Source organism: Stylophora pistillata, chromosome 9, assembly GCF_964205215.1.
Source record: "Stylophora pistillata chromosome 9, jaStyPist1.2, whole genome shotgun sequence".
NCBI lineage: Eukaryota > Metazoa > Cnidaria > Anthozoa > Scleractinia > Pocilloporidae > Stylophora > Stylophora pistillata.
This window is the reverse complement of record NC_142527.1, coordinates 7871550-7892048: the sequence shown is the minus strand read 5'-3', so window position 1 is coordinate 7892048 and position 20499 is coordinate 7871550. Positions and strand designations below refer to the sequence as shown.

The window sequence follows — 20499 nt, the reverse complement described above, 5'->3', positions numbered from 1 at the left end:
GTGTAAAGCCAAGCCTCTACGGTCATCGGCCCCCGTAACTTTGGCTTAAAAATAAATACGTTTAGTTATACTTGTAAAACTCCCAGAAGAAGTCTACGACAGTTAGAAGAAACGCGTCGGAAAATAAAAACAGTTTTACAACTACTGTTCGCAGAAGTGCTGCTCACTAGTCTATATTCAAAAAGTTATTTAAAAAAATAATTTAAAAAAATTGTCCTCAAATGCTTATTTCCAGCGCGTACTCCCCCTTCTTGGAGTTTGTCAATATTGTTTTGCATTGACTGATGGGTTACACTTTTGTACAAGGCACATGCAGTTTTAGATTTTGCCCTTGATCTACAGATGGCTTGTTATGTTCACAAATTAATAAGAATTATTGTGCTTTGAAACAATGTTAAGTTTTTTGTAGTTTCATTGCTGTTTTGCAAGAATATGTGACATTTATAACGCAGAAAAAAAGTTTACTATGAAATGTTTATTTTGGATAGTACATATGCATCTGAGGAGGACTGAAACATTGCAAATAGATATTGCTTATCATGGAATGGAAATCACCTTTACTAGTAGATTAATACTATCAGTTAACAATCATTCTTATTTATTTACTCATGTTGATTTATGAATAAAAATACCTGATCTTTCGCATGTAGTTCAAATTGGTGCATGTAGTTCAAATTGGTTGTCCTGTTTTTTTTTTTTTTTTTTGTGAGCACTTATCATACACAAAATACACTGCTCGCTCGGAATTAGAAAAAGATCCAGGTTGTCCATACTAGCAAATACTGGACAACCCAGACTTCGGTTGTCCTGATAAGGACTTGGTTGTCCAGGGGCGTACAGATTTCAAAACAAAATACAACAACAGCAACAACAACAATGTATAGAAGCCCCTTTTAAAGATGAATTCAAAAGGATTTGATTTATACTGAGTGATTGATGTAAACTATGGAACGTGAATACGAAATAGTTTCCACACGCGGTAGAGTTCTATACCTTTAATTTACTAAAAAAATTATTGGGTAAACACACTTTTTAGTTCGCAGATCGGTTGAAACTTTAAAATATAAACCCACAAAATCTGTCCCTCGTAACCGCCATGTTTTCCTTGAAGGCTTTGGAGGCCCGGGTACAAAGCTTTAGTGTTTTGTGTATCCCTACCGAGGGTACACATATCCCTAGTGATATGTGTGCGCGGATACACATATCACGGGGGTACACATATTACCTCGACACGGGGTTACCTAGCCTCTCTTCAACTGAAAATACTTGTGGATTTCTTTTAATGGAGATCATCTGCCAGTTTTCTCGACAAATGCAACCTGACTTCTACACGCAATCTTGGATAAATTGTAATATAAACCGAAGCGAATTTAGTAAATGGCTGAGAGAACCAATAAGCAGGCGAGCAACGCCTGTGCTATTACACTGATTGCACTGACGTTTCATATCTAGTTTTACTCTTGGTTATTCAGACTAAGCGTCATCATAATCATTTTGATTTAAGCGGATACCAAACTTAAAAAAAAAATGAAGGTCAAAGTCAACAATGGTAGGCAAATTCTCCCTTAAGTATCTAGTCTTACTTTGAATTTATCGTAATCTGCTGTAAGACATAAACTGCAGACCATCAAACATGCACATTCTAAGTGTGTTTTTCTTGTGGGAAGTCCGCACTAACTGTTTCAATGCTTTCCTTTGAAAGTTGGTTAGGTTTGTATACATTTCGTAAGGAAAAGCGAACAGGGCTAACAAATCGTTTTGGAAAAAGGTTTTATAAGAATACGAGTCTATAATTCAGCTATGAGGAACCTACAGAAAAAGTTTTTACATTCTCGCAACTTATTAAACCAGCACGGGGTATATTAGTCGATAATATTAAAATTATTTAAGAGCGTGAGACACTATGGTAAATCATATGATTGAGTTCTTCAAAAAAGTTAATTCGGCATTTTTCCATGTTTATAATTATAAAATGTAAATGCCTCATGATACCAAACAACCATAAATAACGGAGTTGCCCACCTTCCTTAAAATGTAATTTTTTTACGTGAATCCACTTCTACTGTATCAATGCTTTATTTCGAAAGGTTTGACGAAATTTTGTAACAGTGAACAGGGTCGATGGATAGGTTGAGGAAAATTTTTGATTAAAGTTTATAAGTACTAAATTAGATACTCTGAAAATCAGCAATGTGAAACCTACAGGAAAGTGCTTTGTTCTCTCTCTACTTTAAAACAGGTCAGCGACATGAAAAATGTCGTTTCATGAGTGAATAGCTTTAAATGATTTTATAGTTCACCCCATTCTTCCTTGTATGTTTGCTATTGTCTTGACAGAGGTATTTCTTTATTTTAGTACGACTTACTCCCGCGTTTTGTTTTTGTTTTTTTTTTTGTTTGTTTTTTTTTTATTTATGTTGTAGAAGCTATTTGAGTTCAAAGTCTGAAGTCATTCCTTTTATGAATATAAAAGTGTGCTTTAGAGTAAATAGTGACTAAAATAGAGGAAGAATTGATCGACGATCAGGGTTAGCGAATCAGGTTATCCAAAAGTAAAGCCAATTTGATGTAAATAGAACTGTATTAGAGAGTAGAGATTCAGGGGAATTGAAAAAGGACTGGTCGAGAGTGCTTAGTGCTTGTCGCTAAACGTAGTGCGTTCCAAGGAGAGTTTGCCCCGCTATTACAACTCAGCCCTATTACGCAGAAACTAAGTACAAGGTCGTTACTATCTCATTAACCATTGGCGTAAAAGGTAAGGGAAAATAGATGCCACAACTCAGGTACTGTTTGATTTACGGACTGATCCCATTCTGGTTATTCACAGTTTTATTCAAACAAAAGCTTTTGCGAAATGGTGGGTTTAGAAGTTTTCGTGGCTTTCAGAGGATTTGTTTAAATTTATTTCTCTGTAGCTATATTTTATCGGTAAATGGCTTATGAATATAAAATTGAATATAAATAGAGTGTTGTTGTTGTTGTTGTTGTGTTTTTTTTTTTTTTTTCATTCCTTTATCGTTCGGCTTCTCATAGGACTGAAAATATGCTCCAGTTATTCCTTTGGCACGCATACCCAGGACCTTAATTGGAAGAAAGCAAACAACAAGTGTGAGGAACAAGAAAATAGTTCCCTTGTCACCATGGAAACCGACGAAGAATGGAACTTCGTCAAGAACTTGACCAAGAAAGATGGACAATCAAATAAACGTTGGTTTATTGGCTTGGAAAGAGTTAAGAGATCTTATACTTGGCGCTGGTTGAGTGAGAAAATAGCGTGGGTTAACGGGACGTCTCCTAGTAAGTGGCGTTGGAATGGAGGAGAACCCAACAATCATAAAACAGAACATTGCGGAGAGATGCTGAGCGATGGAACGTATAATAACATAAAGTGTGAAACGGAAGAATATGATGACAATCCAGGATATATATGTGAAAAGCAAGTCAGTAAGTTATAATCACGCCAATCTATGTTTATCAGAGAACAAATCGCAGAATGCGATCAAAAAGTCTTAATGCTGTAAATGGCTTGAACCCGGTGGTAACATGTGAAAGTGTAGTGTAATCGTTCGGATGTTAAATCCAATGACCAATAACATCACGACAAAACTGACCAATCATTTTACAAGAACTGAAATAAGAACATTCTACTCACAACAACTATTCACTTGACTCTGATGATGACCTCCGCGCAGGTTGTCGAAACGTCAGTCACTACAACCGACAACAGTCCTTCTCGGGACTACATTCACCCGGACGATCATACTACTCTTTCACACGAAAAGGTCTTAGTGGACTTTAATTGTATAGCAAACCTGAGTTAAACTCCCATTATTCCCCTAGATTGTTCCACAGTTTCGAAAACAGAGGTTTTTTTCGAGGGGACGCCGGAACCCTCATCAACCAGCCAATCGTCAGCAATCAAGACAACGGCCACCTCACAAAGAACACAATTTACATCTCCTGAAAGTGAAGATGGGCAAACGATGCCCTCAGAAGGTAGGATTTCATTTGTCAAAACTTGAATATGTGATATGTACCTAGTCTACTGCACAAGTCATTTCGCATGTCATACCACCCCCCCCCCCCCAAAAGGAAAAATTAAAACATAAAAACAAACAAACAAATAATCAAACAAACAAGCAAACGTGACTGAATATTCGATCATTCCACGAGGGGCATGGGAAGGGAAGCCTATGAGCTTTTGCATCAAAGCTTCCGGTCCTTCCAAGGTGTGTTTGGCAAAAGCTTTGTCCCTCTCCTGTAAGGGTGTCATATTTATGACAATAGGTCTAGCTTTCATCATTCATATGCCGAGCTCCGATCCCACAGTCCTTCAGAAAGATCAAACTTAGTAGTTTGTTAAAGACGACTTTAATGGGGATGTTAAAATAAGATCAGTTGATGTCTTAACAAAAGTTTCAATTTTGAGAAACATGGATCTTGGCGAGCTATTAACATGCAGACCACAGAGATAATTGCACACGTGAATACAAAGGTTCCAGTGACATATTCCACCGCGACAATGAGACGACTCCTCGCTCCTGGTGCGAAAGCAGAAAACTTTGTAAGCAGGCTGGATATGACCTTGTTTCTATTGAAAGTTAAGGGGCATGGTGATTTTTAAACCAAACTGTCCAGGCTTTGAAAAACAATGGAGTACTCCATTAGGCTGAATAAAGATAAATCATCCTGACAGTGGAGATCGATAAGTGATAATAGCGCAGTAAATGCGTCAAGAAAGGGAGCTTGGCCTTGAGAAGAAGGGGAACTTTACAGCCAAACCTCGAAAAATTGCGCGAATATGTACAAGATGCACAGAGGCCACGCCGGTCTGTTTGATGATATAGGATGCGACGCAGAATTGAAACTAGCAGGTTTTATACGCGAGGGGTCTACTAAATGTACCGTTGAAAAATATTGGTTGAAAAATTCACAAAGCATACAGTGGGACGATTATAAATACGCAGAGTATATGATACGCCAGGCGTTATCTACTTGTAGTACGGTTGTTAACTGTTCAAACCATTCCAATTTTTTTTCTAAATCAAAAATAGCTCTTTGATAATTTGAACATGTTATACCCTGAATGCACACACCTCTGCCTTTTTATTCAGTTTTCCGCCACTTTTGACCCACTGAAGAATATCCAGTTACTGGAGATTGGTTCACTATCAGTTAAACAAGACAGTCTCGAAAACGAGTAAAGTTTGATACAACACCTTGACAAAAACGACATAATATGGAGAGTCCATTCGTACAGTGTTAGGGTATGCATCAAAATGAAGAGAGATGAAATCAAACAGTTAGAATTTGATTTGTCGGTATTTTTCAAGCGTATAAGTGAGATGAATCAAGGAATTTAACAGGTTGGTAGGTGATTCTGAATCTAAGGATTTCTTAAATATATTTTCTCATCTACTGCTTTGCGTCAGGGTCGACTCATGAGCCAAAAATACCGGTTACAACTGGTTTCAAAGAATCAACAACGAGGGCGACGAAACCCTCTACCCAACCAAGTGCTGCAACAACTTCGAATTCTGCACTGCAAAACCGATCTACATCTAATCAACCAACAAAAGGTACGATATAACTGTCTTAACGTCGTCTGTGCCTATATTATAAATGTCTACATGCGTCTGTATTAGCTGTATTGGACAATTGATATATTGATCGATTGATCAATTGTTTGATTGACTTGTTCACTTAACGATTCATTCATTCATTCCTTCATTTGTCAAAAAAATGAATAAGTCTCATTAATATTTCGGTCACGAAACTCCATTTGAAAGCAATTAGGTTGCGATTCATTTTTATTTTGGTGGCGTACAAGAAGTAGATGGGTGATTCTGAAAGTAAGGATCTCTGCAAATTATTTTCTTTATCATATAAGGAGCAAAATTACTGAATTGTGATTGGTCAAGACAGAGGGCATTTTTTCTTAATCTTTGTAATTGCCCCGGGTAAAATTACTTGAAAATGATTGGTTGCAAATCGCTTAGCAACGGCTGCCAAGGTAAAGAAATTTCTGTTTGTTTTGTAACAATGGCGTCCCGTTTTGCGCGAGATCAGTAAGAAAACATTTTTCGCCTTATATTATAAATAAGTAATCACATGGTTCCTCGTAAAATTAAGGATTAATATCACTTGTGTTTTCGGAAGTTGCAGAAATTGCCCTCGTCGCCGCGCGACTCGGGCAATTTCAGCAACTTCCGAAAACACGCATGAAATAAATATTTAATTTTACTCGGCCCCATGCGATTACCTATACTTATTGCTTTGCGTCAGGGTCGACTCGTCACCCACAAAAAACGATTACAACTCGTTTTAAAGAATCAACAACGAGGGCGACAAAACCCTCCACCCAACCAAGAGGTGCAACAATTTGAACACTACAAAACCGACGTCGACCTACATTAAATTAACCAACACAAGCTACATTGTGACTATCTTAACGTCATCTATGTCTACATGATAAATGTCTACATGCCTATTTATTAGCTGTATTGAACGATCGATTGGTTGACTCACAATTTTTTTTATCTGACTTGTTCACTTGTCACTTCATTCATTCATTCCTTCATTTATCAGAAAAATGAATGAGTCTCATTATCATTTCGGTCATGAGTCTCCATTTGAAACAATTATATGGTTTCTTGCATTGTTTTCTTTACGTAGCACCAAAGCAACGTTATCATGAATGAAAACCTCGTACTTCCCAAAAACTTAGTAATAAATCAGTAACTTCTCTTTAGAGAGACGTTATGGGGTGTGCCTTACGCTCAATCTAATACCTTCTCCATGAGTTGACCAGGGAAACAGAGGGGATCGATTTTCGCTAGCTATTGAATAAAAAAGCTTAATATCTTGACAAAAATGTCTCGGGCAGGGAGGCGTAGAAATTTAACACACGATTTTATAGAAAATTTGAAGTTATGATATTCCAAAGATCTATCAAAAGAGATAATAAACTGTTTCTAATCTCTTGTTGATCACAGTTCGTGAAAATTGACATTCGAGTCTTCGACATTCCTTATTTTTCATTTTAGTGTCCACTAGATCGTTTTTAAGAGGTTGTCTCTGTAAAAGCCCCCTCAAGACTTTAATTTGAGACAAGTTTGGAGAACAATTAAAAAAAAAAAAAAAACTACAGAACTTAGCAAAAAACAAATACCACAGCCACGTATATTAACTCTAGCTTATCCATCGAGGTGAGTTTCGTGAACATCACATTTTAATCAAGGAAAGGGGAAGACTTGAATGACACCTTGTCGGTTCGCTTAAGTCACAGACCCAAAAACCAATCAAATTTAAGGTAAATTTTTGAAATAGTGAAGCGTTCATAACTGATCCAACTAACATAGCTAGGAAGTAGACGTCATATAAAAGGTAAATACAGAAAAAAAAATTACGGCCCGACCTTTGCGAATAGTTTATAACTCTGCGAACTTACCTGATTTTCGGCAGTCTCCAAGTTTGGCCGCCATTTTGAGGGACTTGTCGACATGAAGCGTAGCAGATACAAACCGAGCAGGTAGATCTAAAACCGTCACAAATACATACGGAGGCAATTTGAATGAAATTTTCTTTCAATTGAGGCGGTAAAATTTTCAATTGTTTCTTAAACTTAGCATCCCTACATACCCATGCGACCATTTCTTCCAAAAAATCAAACACTACAATTAGTGTTCGAGCTCCCCTCGTCGATTCCACCATAATAAATGACCTGTGTCACCCAAGCTTCGACTCGAATGCTAAGTACGAATCACATAACACAACTGCTTCATCTTCGAGGAAATGTCACACTGGTTTTTTGATTTTCTGATCGACAAGGACGGCGATCACGAAGCGATTGCCATGTTTACCTCATAAACGAACCACTGACCAGCCACTAAGTGAAAACAGTACGACTAAGTGGCGAAGGGGAGGGTGTGGGGTAGATGCGGGCAGATTAGCAGAAGATTTTTGGGAACATTCGAATATTTTCATTAAAGTATCATGATATGCATAACGATTCTGAGTCTTTGTGCAAAGGCATGCTTTGTGCTGCAGATCTAGACAACTTTTGTTTTGCTTCGTATTTTTTTTTCTTTCAAATAAATTTCGTTCCAAAGGGATCGGCATCAGTTCATAGATTTATAAAGAAATCTTTACCATGTAATTAAATGTGTTCAGATAAGCGACATAATCATTGAACCTCTTGTATCGCTTTAGTAGTAAAGTTCTTTGTCTTTTGTTAAGCTCCGAGAGCGTGGAGCGGCAAAAACGCGACACGCCTCTCGCGGCTTCTCCATTCTCATTGGATTCGCGTGACCTTACTATATTTAAGGTGGCTCGTACTAGTTTCCTCGCGAGGGGAACAGGTCACTCTTGCGTGACGCGCGCGAGAGAAACGTGCGATAGAAGCGCGAGATCAAAAGATGAAAATTCAAAACAAAGATGGTGGCGGGTGGAATTTTTCTGCTTTTGTGAGAAGTTTACCTAAGAGCTTGTATTTGATGTGTTGAGCGGCCACTGTGAATGCAGGATATAGAAACTGAGATAACGAAGACGAGTTTTGGAGAAGTGAAGGTTGCTTCACTTCACATTTAAAAGAAATATTCAACCGATATGAAATCTTGCGACGGCGAAAACTGAAGAACTCAATTGAAGGATAATCTACCTGAAGTGGAAGAAGACTTTGAAACTTGAAGGAAAATAATATGATATAGTCAGAAGTCATGTGTAGGATTTTTAAGATGAGCTCGGGAGGCTGTCTTTGACGGCTGTTTACTGATTTTCTTAGCAGTAAACTTCTGTAAACATCAGATCGTAGGTCCTCGCGCGAGCACACGCAATTGTCAGCGGTAGCTAAAACGGATCATGAGCAATTTCGATCTTGTAGGATCAAGATTTTTAAATGCGCGAGAACGCGCGTGGAAATTGCTGAACTCACGAAAGCTATTGCATGAAAACAAGTCCGGTGACCCCTTCTTTTTATTGTTCCAATATGATAATAACGTCGAAAGGAATCATCAGAAAAAAAACTAGAAAATTCTACAGAAGGAAATTTGTGATGTGTGAAAATTGCCCTTTTCGTAGATTTTCTGAAATTCCGCTCCGTACAATTTTTTAAAAATCTTTGTGCATTTTTCTTTTCAAGTGCCAAAAGCAATCACTGTAAAAAATTAGGGGGTCACCCGGTTAGTTTTCGAATTATTTAAGCCACAAGCTAAAAAATGCGTCTGAATAAGCCTATGAAAGCGTTGCCATGGAAACTGCTAGTGACGAAATGACACTTATTTTTGGATAACCAATGATTATGTAATTCAACCCCGTAAAAGTGTTTAAATGGCCTTGGTCAGTCTTTCTGTTGTATTCTTTCAAAGTTACAAACCATCAAAAAGACGAAAACCGGTACGAGCCACCTTAAGAAAAAATAAGAAACTGCTCGCAGTCTGTATTCTGTTTAACCATTTCATAGGAGTGACGCCAGTCTCTTCAATTGAGTGAAAAAGTCACAAACCCATTCTTTACCTCACGAGCGTAACCACAGACCACTTATGAATTGCCCCATGTGAGCGGAAATTGAAATCGTATCGAATATACAAAGTTAAAGTGAGTTCCTTGAGATCACCCGAACTCGTATCGCGTTGGAAACAATTGCAAGTAAAGGAAGAAGTCTTAAAATCTGCTAGATAAATTTTCCTCATGCTTTCTGAGACGTTAAATAATTTCGGGAGCTTTCCTACAAAGAAATAAAAATGGTAGGTCACCGACTTAGTTTTTCAGATAATTTACGATAACTGAAACTTTGAGTGTCTGTTTGTAGAATTTGCGTCTTGCCATGGTAGCCCTTATGGCATCACAAGTACTCTTAAAGTATTGCCCAGCAATATAGTTGCAAAGATATTTATAGTTTTCCCACAAGATTAAAGCTCTTTTTCTTGTAACCTTTTGTCGTTTCACAAACACTACGGCAACGGAAAACCTTTCCGAGCCTCCTTAAACACCGTTGTGGTCCAACCACACATGTATTGTTTTTAACAGAGAACGCTTGCGTCCCATCTATTTGCCCAGTTGTTGTTTTGACGACATTTAAGCCACACCTCGTAAACTTCGGGATCCGTCGTGGACCCCAGGTCAGTGGTCAGTGGAGAAGGTTTGCTCCAAATCTCAGCACGAACACTTCGAAATGTTCAACGAAACCAAGGAGAAAAATATCCCAAGGAAAATTCCAGCCACTGAAGGTGTCGTTAACCAAACGTCGGAAAGTTGCAAGTCTAATGAGAAAGAAAACTGTCTCAAAACGGCCGAGATGTCTTGTCGGTTGGCATGAGGGGGTAATCACTCCAAATGATCCGGACAAGCTCTACGAGGCCCTGGTAACGGCAACAGAGCAGCGGAGTTCATACGACATACTTACATTAACAGCTGCATACAAAGAATGCACCGACAAAGAATCTAATTAAAAATTCAAATTCTCAGCCTGTATGTTCTGAGCCTGAAGGGCTAAGGAAACTTCAAGAGCCGGCTTTCGAGAGGCTAAGTGATCGGCAAATAAAGAAAACGAGACATCACTATTTTACTGTTTCTATGTTTAAGGAAATCTGTAGTTTCTAAAAGCACTCATTTAAATCTAGAAATTCCAAAGCTGTTATAATGTCAAAAATTAAGGAAATGACCCATGAATGCCAGTGTTCAGTGGAAGGATAGTTACACCATCAAGCAGTGATTTAATGGACCTTGTTGCTGCCTATAATAGCCACCATTTTGCTAGAAAAAAGTACATGTATATATTTAGCGTGGTACACACACAAAAAAGACAGTTTACTTGTAAGAACCTTTGTGTTTTTTATATCTTTATATACTTATAACGTGTTGTAGAGGGTAACTGAAATGAAAAAGAAAAGGTGTCCTGCATAGCAAAAATTAGACGAAGGGGGGGGGGGAGGGCTTATTTAGCCAGTATTTTTCATGTTTTTGTATATACAAGCGTGGTACACCAAAAAATCGGTTTACTTACAAAACACTTTGTCGTTGTCGTATGAAAAAAAAATGTGTACAGTAAATTTGAAAATGAAAAGAATAGGGTTTACCGATAAAAGCTCAGATCGAATAAAGGTATGAGGTGAAACTAACATGGTTCACTTAACATTTGTATGTCAAGCTTATAAGTAGAAAACACTAAAAATTGTACATTGCTAGTTTTAATAACACTATACGTTTTGGCATTGGCTACTATTACGGAAAATGATATTTTAGAGTCAGCTTTGTATAAAGCAATGATTTTGCATACATTCTTGGGAACAGCAAAAATGACTTAGAGCAAAAATTCTAAGTACAGTGTTCATTCCGTGCAATGGGGCATAAATGAAAGGTTCTGGTAAAAAAGACACCTTATTTCATACAACAGAAGACAAGCAAAAAGTAATATCGGTACTCCGGTTAAATATACATTGATAACTCTATTAATCAATACCAGTTCTAATTTAAAGGAAAAAGTTATGAGAACAAAATAAACGTAGTCTGTACTACGAAGCATGCCTTCACTGTTTAGACTGAGGGCGCGATCCATTCAACCAGAATTTCCGGAAATTCCGCTCTAAAACTGAATGGATCGGTTCGGTCCAACTGGAAACGTTTCGAAAAAACTGGCCCACCTCTCAAGGTGGACCACTTTTCTCGGTTGGACCGGTCCGCATGGCCCGGAAATTTTGGTTGAATGGATCGCGCCCTGAGATTCCTAAAGTTTTTTAAGCATGTATTCGAATAACTTATGCCGATAAGTCCCCATCCACCCCACCCCGCGCCGTTCTGTTTTCACTCAGCGGCTGGTCAGCGGTTCGTTTATGAGGTAAACATGGCGATCACTTCCTGAACACCGTTGTTGTCGATCAGAAAATCAAAATACCAGCGTGATATTGCCTCGACGAAGAACCAGTTGTGTTATTTGACTCGTACTTCACATTCGAGTCGAAGCTTAGGTGGAACAGGTTATTTCTTATGGTGGACTGACGAGAGGAATCTGAACACTAGTTGTAGTGTTTGAATTGATGGAAGAAATGGTCGCATGAGGACGTAGGAATGGTAAGGTTAACAAATAATTTCAGATTTTGCTACTTGAATTGAAAGTACAGTTCATTTGAATCTACCTGCTCGATTTATGTCTGCAACGCTTCATGTTGACAAGTCCCTCAAAATGGCGGCCAAACTTGGAGATTGCTGAAAATTAGGTAAGTTCTCGGAGGTATAAACTATTCGCAAAGGTCGGGCCGCAAATTTTTTTCTGTATTTACCTTTTCTATGGCGTCTTCTTCCTGGCTATGTTAGTTGGATCAGTTAAGTGTCACGTTTGGACGTCATGCGTGACACGCATGCTTTATGACATTATTACATAATGGCTCGCACGTGGTTTTCGTTTTGCATTTTCGACTCGTATCTTTTGACATGGTGTCAGGAGTGGGATATGGATAGTTTTCACAAGCCTAGCGCTTTGTGTCTCCATGGAAACACATCAGAAAATTGGCGGCGATTTAAGCAGCAGTTTGATATCTACTTAACTGCTTCGGGAAAAGGAAACAAAGCCGATGAGGTCAAGATTGCTATATTCCAAAACTTTGCAGGAGAAGACGCCATTGAGGTCTTCAATACATTTCAGTTTGCCGAAGGTGACGAGCACAAGCTGCACAAAGTCCTTGAGCAGTTTGAGCAGTACTGTAACCCCAGGAAGAGCGTAGTGTTCGAGAGGTATCAGTTTTGGCAGATAACACAGAAAGATTCCGAAACTGTGGATCAGTTTGTCACACGCTTGAAAAACAAAGTGAAATCTTGCGAGTACCCGTCGCCGGTTGATGACATGTTGCGAGACAAGTTCGTGTTTAGTATACGAGATCTTCAAGTGAAGGAACGCTTACTGAGAGACGAGAAGCTTACACTGGAAAAAGCGATTTCTATGGCAAGATCGTCCGAGGCTTCGAAAGAACAGATTAAAGCTATGGAGCAAAACAATGCAAATCCGACCGTGAATGTAATTCAAGCAGGCGGCGGCGACAGATTGAAGAAGAACCCTTCGCGTCGCTCAAGACCAGGTTCGGGTTCACAAAAAGGAAAGTGCATGTTTTATGGTTCTTCTCACTCGTGGGGCTCCTGCCCTGCTTTCGGAAAAGCATGTGACTACTGCCAGAAGAAGGATCATTTTGCGAATGTTTGCCGTAAGCGACTACGGGATTTTGGCGGGAAAACAGTACACGCAGTCGTTGAATCGGAGTGCAGTAACAACGAAGCCGATTTGCTAACTTTCTCAGTGGAGTCCAGTGTGGAAGATCCTTCTAAATACGAGTGGCACGTCTCGCTCAAGATCGTCAATACCAATGTGAATTTCTAAAATAGATTCGGGGGCTGATTCTAATGTCATCTCCAAGTCGTTGTTTTATCGGCTTCCAGTGGGTCCCAGACAGTCCTGCCAATGCAAAGCCAAACTAAAAGTGTAGGACGGACGTCGAATCACACCTTGCGGCAAGGTCAGCCTAACTTGCGAGTATAAAGGAAAATTCACAGTGATAGACTTCATACTTGTTGAGCAAGATCTACCATCCATTCTTGGATTGAAGTCCTGTCTCGATCTAGGCCTGATAAAGAGAATATACTGCCTCGAAGAAGAGAACCTGGAATCCGAATATGCAGACGTGTTTGAGGGCTTGGGTGAGATCAAAGGCGTGCAGTACAAGATTCAAATTGATCCCAATGCCACCCCTGTTGTGCACCCTCCCCGTCGGGTTCCTGTGGCCCTTCGCAAACCTCTTAGAGAGGAACTTCAGAGAATAGAAAAGCTGGGAGTCATTAAGAAACGTACAGAACCCACTGCCTGGGTACATAGTCTTGTTGTTGCTAAGAAGAAGAATAACAAAGTCAGAGTGTGCATGGATCCTAGCGATCTCAATCGTGCCGTCATGCGCGAACATTTTCCCATGCAGACCGTGGAAGATGTGATTAGCAGAATGCCCAGTGCAAAAGTGTTCAGTGTCCTTGATACTAACCATGGCATTTGGCAGGTTAAACTAGCCACGGACAGTAACAAGCTAGCCACCTCTAACACCCCATCTGGCCGGTATAGTTATACACGTTTGCCATTTGGGATAGCATCGGCTCCAGAAGTGTTCCAAAATGTTATGTCTCATTTGTTTCAGGACATTGACGGTGTTGAGGTAATTGTGGATGATCTGGTTGTGTAGGGAAACGATGTGGAGCAGCATGATGTGAGGCTTAGACAGGTGTTGGACCACTGCCGTGAACGTAACCTCAAGCTTAACAGGGAGAAATTCCATTTTCGAGTATCCGAAGTTCATTATGTGGGCCACGTGTTGAGTGCAGATGGTGTTAAGCCAGACCCGAATAAAGTTGAATCCATAATTGCTATGCCAACCCCAGCCAATCGTGAAGACTTACGGAGACTCTTTGGTCTGCTAACGTATTTATCTAAGTTCATTCCAAACATGTCTCAGAAGAGTGCCCCACTTCGCCAGCTGCTCCAGAAAGATGTCGAATGGTCCTGGGAACAAGTAGAGGATGATGCATTCACAAGCCTAAAAACTTCAGTCTCATCAGCTCCAGTCCTCAAGTTCTTTGACCCGAAAGAACCAGTTACCCTGTCTGTTGATGCAAGCTCAGAAGGGGTTGGTGCAGTCCTTCTGCAGAATGACCGCTCAGTTGCTTACGCATCCAAAGCCCTGACTCCCAGCCAAGAAAATTATGCGCAGATGGAGAACAAAATGCTGGCGATCGTCTTTGGGTGTAAACGGTTTCATGATTATTTATATAGGCAACGGGAGACTACGGTTGAAAGCGACCATAAACCGTTGGAAGCAATTCTGAAGAAGCCCATACATCAAGCACCCCTTTGCCTTCAAAAGATGATTCTCAGGATTAAGCTTTACGCGGTTAAGGTTAAGCATATATCTGGGAGCAAACTGCCCTTAGCTGATACACTCTCCAGAGCATATTTACCCCACAACGGTACAGACCAACCTGATGAGTTTGAAATTCATGTCCTGGACTCTGGAAATTTGTCGGAGACGATGTTTCACAAGTTGAGGGATGGAACTGAGAGTGACCCTGAACTTCAACAGTTGCAGAAAGTTGTCATGAGGGGTTGGCCGCAGACTAAAGTAGAGACACCAATTCAGACAAGACCTTACTGGAACTACCGAAATTAAATAAGCTGCTACGGGGGGTTAATGTTCAAGGGTGATCGCATAACTTTTCCCCATAGCCAGCGACCCGAAATACTTCAACGCATACACGCTGCTGACTTGGGATAGAGAAGTGCAGAGCGCGAGCCAGAAGTGCAGTGTTTTGACTAGGTATCAATAGTGCGATCGGTGAGTCGGTATCCAAGTGTAGTACTTGTCAGCAACACCAGCGAAGCAACCAGAGGGAGCCGTTGACTCCTCAAGAGGTCCCTGAGAGAGCCTGGGCGATAGTTGCAGCAGACATTTTCTACTATAAAGGGAAAGACTGCCTTCTTGTAGTTGACTATTTCTCCAAATATCCTGAAGTAACCCGCCTCTCCCGTAAGAATAGTGAAGCAGTTATCTTGGCCATGAACGATATGTTTGCACGTCATGGAATCCCAGAGAGGCTAATCGCAGACAACATGCCTTTCAATAGTGTGAAATTTAAGGACTTTGCCAGTAAGTGGGAGATACAAGTGGTAACCTCAAGCCCACACTACCCGAAATCAAATGGTCTTGTGGAAAGAAATGTACAGACGGTTAAGCAGTTACTAAGGAAAGCTGATGAGTAAAAAAACAGGATGCATTTCTCACTTTATTAGAGTTCCGTAATTCCCCTATCAGTGGAATGAATGAATCCCCAGCAGAACTTCTTATGAGTAGAAAGCTTAGAACAAGACTGCCAATTTCCAAGAGCCTCCTTGAACCACAGCCCAGGTCTACTTCTCAGACTCGTCATAACCTGCTGACACGTTAACAACGTCAGAAAGCACTCTATGACCGCTGCACTCGGCCACTTTCCAAACTACACGAAGGCGTACCTGTGCGAATGAAGCAGGGACGAGAATGGACACCCGCAGTGGTCATCCGACAACACCAGACTCCTCGTTCGTACATTGTAGCGACCCCTGATGGAACCCAGATGCGTCGAAACCGCTTCCATCTTCAATCGACCAAGGAGGAGGCATCTCCAGTCCAAGCCCAGCACCAAGCCCAACATGGGTAGCAGGAGGCAGTGATGAGTCAAATCCATGTATGCAGCCAAGCACTAATGCTGGTATCGAAACGTCAGAGATGGAAGCACAGCCCGATTTCCCGCAAAAGTATCAACCTGTCAGAAGAAGTCTGCGGGTCCGTAGACCACCAGAGCGTCTTGTTGAGATTGCATAGTGATACTGCTAAGCTGATCACAAGTTTAAGCTAGAAGAACCTTTGGGGTGATTTTGTAGTCGTACACACTCGGAACATTGTGGACTGTTAGAACCTTGTTTATTTGTTAGAATCTCGTTTATGTTTTAACTTTTTTTTTTAAGAAGAGGAGATTTCACGTTGGGACGTCATGCGGGACACGCATGCTTTATGACATTATTACATAACGGCTCGCACGTGGTTTTCGTTTTGCATTTTCGACTCGTATCTTTTGACATTAAAAACGCCTCACTTTTTCAAAAATTTACTTTGAATTTGATCGGTTTTCGCGTGTGTGACTCAAGCGGATCGATAAGGTGTCATTCAAGTCTTCTTGTTTCCTTCATTGAAATATGGTGTTCACGAAAGTCGCCTCGATGGATAAGATAAAGTTAACATACTTGGCTGGGGTATTTTGTTTTTTCTGAGTTCCGTAGTTTTTCGGAAATGATTGTCCTCCAAAGTTGTCTCAAAATAAAGTCTTAAAAAGTGTCACGACAAGCCTTCACTCGAGTGAAATTTCATTTCCGTAAAACTCTGAAAAATAAAGAGATCCGATCAAACGGATTGTGGTTTTAGTATAGGCACATGAATGTCTTAAAACACACAAGAAATGAGGGAAATCTGTGTCTCAAGCAAAATCCACCGGAGCGACCGACCACTCTCTTAAGTTCAATCAGCTTTCGCCTCATAGAAAACCAATGAAATAACTATTTTCTTTTTTCTTCTACAGGAGTTACGTTTGAGAATACCGTTCGTGAATCTTCATGGTACAATTTTTCATTCGGAAAAATAAACTTGATCTTGATCGTTATAGTGCTATTGGCCGTTTTTATCTTAGCGATTGCAGTCGTATTCGGGATATTGTTTTGTCGACGACACCAGGGTCTTAAAAACCAAGGCAAGTCATTTGCGGTTTGCATCATTTGCATCTTTATTTTTGTTTGTTTGTTGTTCGTTTGTTGTTTGTTTGTTTTTTTTTTCTCTAGTTTTGTTTTCGCTTTTGCCTCTTTTTTAATGATTGTATAACCTTCATCATCTCACTTTTCAATATAAGTCTAATTGCATATTCACATGAATATTTTCTATGCTATTGGCTTATTTCGTAGTACTAGAATGTAGAAGAGTTTCCTAACGTTTCTCAAATTTGTCGATTTGCTGTGTTCATGTGCCTGAGATAACTGATCGAGCTTCTATAATATCTCTAGTCTTTTAACCAATTTCAGCGAGTTTGGTAAACACGTGAATAAAAACCTAAGATATTTGGCTAAAACCTTTTTGAGAAATTAGAAAATGTATCTAAGCTAAGGGGGAGCCAATCACCCTACTCCCAATTCTATCTTTGGAGATCCTGTCCCTTTGTATCTTGGAAGAGAAGGAGGCTTTAGATCGGAGGGCTGGCTTGCTATTAACATGTATTTTCTTCCTTTTCTCTTTTTTTATTTCTGGCGGCAACGACGATAATGATGTGTTTTATCACGACAAACGGCAAGTGGTATACAGTAGAATACTTTAATCTTTAGTCTCCGATAATTACTTCTGATGGACTCATCAGATCTTATTTATCCAGATTTTGAATATGGAAAGACAAGGGGTCTGTAAATTATCCGCAAAACTTAACTTTCCGTGAGAAACATTTAGAGTGATGGCAAAACATCTCTCATTTGGCTCTGGATTGAATGACACAAACAAAATATTAGTCCGATCTACATAGTGGTAATGGTACTTATACAATGATAATTGTGACATTTTTTTCCTTTCCAAACCTCATTTTCTATCCAGCCATTATCACCTTTCTTCAATGGAAATGTGACTGTTATTGGATTTGTTACATCTTATTTGCTTCGAAGTGCTTTTTTTCCTGAAAATATCGGTTTAGGTACAGAGTAGGACGCTACACGAAAGTAAAAGAGCAAACATTTAAGCTCTATGAATATATCCTTCTTGATCATAACCCTACTGAAACCGTCTTTCCGCTTTATGAGAGATAATATCATTTTGCCTTACAGATGACCTTCAGATCACCTTCACGATCGGGTTACTTGCACCTACGAGGTGCCTCCGAGTTCCGAACTGCAATCTATCGATCCTGTGGATGTCCAACAAACGCAGAGCTCCACCGAGCTTACTGTACACTTAACCCTTTCACAAACTGAATCTGGGCTGGCCACCTACGAGACAAGGAGCGACTGCAAAAAAGAGAGCGAGTATAATGACATAGATGAGACTAATGGAAAGTCAAAGTCAGGAAGCGAAGGATGTTCAGAAATTCAGGAACGTGAACGAGAAAAAGTGATGATGGTTGGTAGTAAGAAAGGAATAGAGCAGCCACCCACTGAAGAAAAAAAGGATAATATTTACGCTGTTGTTCATAAAGAAAGGAAAAGCAAGGTCAATTCTGAAGCAAGTGCTCTCAAAACATCTCTAGGCCGCCCTCAGGAAGAGGCAAATGGGTTACCTGTAAACAAGAAGTCAGGTGTCGATTTTACTGGTCGTTCGTCACATCAAACTGACTTAGGGCTCGACAACATTCCAAAAGCTGCAGAGAGCGAGATACCTCACGCTGCCGGGAAGAATGAATACTTGTACGCAACTGTTGACATGACAACGAAGAAGAAGCCACCACAGGTATTGCATCTAACAGATTATGATAAAAGTTTTTTTTTATGTTGTTGTTGTTTTTTTTTTATTTTGTTTCAAAGACAACCTGTTTCGTCTCCATCACTGTTTAATTTAAGGAAAAAAGATCCTTATACATTCACTTCTTCGATGAAAAAAAGTTTTTATGATAGTCAAGCGTGCAGCTGGAACACGGCAGCTGAACTTGTTTTTAAAAGTATCTAGAGGGCATTATGAAAACTGCATATTGTATATCAAAACTAACAGACAAATGAGCAAAAACAAAAACAAACAAACAAACCAAAAACAAATCATAGCTATTCGATCCTTTTTTTTTTTGTTTATTAGCTACTATGTCCCTAACATTATTCGGTGTCGCTGCTTTTACTTTTTCTCTAAACGATATAATTATATTTCTTCGTTTAATGTTTGATCTAGATGCCCCCTCCCTACCGTGGACTTGTGTATGCAGATCTGGCTCATACCCGAGAAAATAGTGCAAAGCTTGTTCAAGAACAGTCCCAAACAGTATACGCCAAAATTGATCACGTCAAGACAGCGAGTGTGAAGATATCGCCGCAGAATCTGAAGGAAACAAAGGAAGGGGAGCATAAGTGAGCTCTGCCCGTTTACAATCCTAGAAATGATTTAGCGAAAAAAACATAAAAACTAAGTCAAAACTCTAAGAAAATGATCAGAATTCGCAGAAACTTTTATCGAAACAGTTGTCAGTAATCATTTGAAGTAGCTTCAATAGATTGTAGCATAATGGTTGTATCAACATTAACTGTTGTGTACCAGAATACTTAGCATGTTACACCTTAAGTTACATGGAAAACCGAAAAAAGTCAATAAATAATTACGAGCGATAAGTTTGTACGGCCGATGAGTTCAAAAACGGGGCTCTGTGCATGGGCGCACTGAAGGAAAACATTTCAAAAGGTTAACGAACTTTATACGTGGTGTGTATGCAAGGGGAACTTTTACTTTATGAATTAAATATCTTGGTAAAGTATGCAATTTGAAAATGTCCTTACTTTTTTACAAATAAATCATCATTCCCGAGGTCTTATGACATTAAATTGAACTGCAGAGTGAAACTGCAAAACCCGTTTTAGCGTTTATATCTTTGGTATGGTCTACCGAAGAAACAAAAAAAAAACAACAACAACAACAACCAATGAAGAAATAAATAATTTGATTTAATCAATGTGAAATATTTTAAAGCGTGATTAGAATTTTTTCGATATATTGATCCTCCTAACCAAAGCTATCTGAGCTTTGAAACTCAACCAATCACCTTTCCTCCAACTGAATTTCTGTGCAGAGAACATCAGAATCATTGCCTTGGTTAACACAGAGGTAAATAATTATTGTCTGGTTTGCGTGAGGAGATTGATTATTAATGAAGGAAAACAGTAGACTTTTCGAAAACAACGAGTTTTGCGCTTTTTAAAACCATGGCTTCCTGGGTCATGTAGTT

The 20499-nt window shown here is 39.5% G+C and overlaps 2 protein-coding genes across 2 annotated transcripts; both read left to right on the top strand.

Moving 5' to 3' along the window:
- The first annotated feature begins 2302 nt into the window (after nucleotides 1–2302).
- LOC148723045 (uncharacterized) lies at nucleotides 2303–17786 on the top strand. Its single transcript, XM_088732146.1, has 4 exons — nucleotides 2303–3444; nucleotides 3841–3996; nucleotides 5433–5579; nucleotides 17131–17786. Exons 1-4 carry the CDS (start codon nucleotides 3406–3408, stop codon nucleotides 17191–17193), a joined length of 405 nt encoding a protein of 134 aa, XP_088588272.1. The 5' UTR covers nucleotides 2303–3405; the 3' UTR covers nucleotides 17194–17786.
- Nucleotides 17787–17939: 153 nt separating this feature from the next.
- Nucleotides 17940–20267, top strand: LOC148723044 (uncharacterized). The gene is made up of 3 exons (XM_088734391.1): nucleotides 17940–17991; nucleotides 18418–19025; nucleotides 19455–20267. The coding sequence occupies exons 1-3, from the start codon at nucleotides 17940–17942 to the stop codon at nucleotides 19632–19634; spliced, it is 840 nt and encodes a 279-aa protein (XP_088590517.1). The 3' UTR covers nucleotides 19635–20267.
- The last annotated feature ends 232 nt before the right edge of the window (nucleotides 20268–20499 follow it).

What these genes read in the sequence shown, in the direction of transcription:
- LOC148723045 (XM_088732146.1), top strand. Translation starts at nt 3,406, where the DNA reads ATGATGACAATCCAGGATATATATGTGAAAAGCAAGTCA. An exon ending in GCAAACGATGCCCTCAGAAG is followed by an intron (nt 3,997 to 5,432) that starts GTAGGATTTCAT and finishes GCTTTGCGTCAG; the next exon opens with GGTCGACTCATGAGCCAAAA. An exon ending in ATCTAATCAACCAACAAAAG is followed by an intron (nt 5,580 to 17,130) that starts GTACGATATAAC and finishes TTTCTTCTACAG; the next exon opens with GAGTTACGTTTGAGAATACC.
- LOC148723044 (XM_088734391.1), top strand. Translation starts at nt 17,940, where the DNA reads ATGGACTCATCAGATCTTATTTATCCAGATTTTGAATATGGAAAGACA. An exon ending in TGAATATGGAAAGACAAGGG is followed by an intron (nt 17,992 to 18,417) that starts GTCTGTAAATTA and finishes GATGACCTTCAG; the next exon opens with ATCACCTTCACGATCGGGTT. An exon ending in CGAAGAAGAAGCCACCACAG is followed by an intron (nt 19,026 to 19,454) that starts GTATTGCATCTA and finishes TGTTTGATCTAG; the next exon opens with ATGCCCCCTCCCTACCGTGG.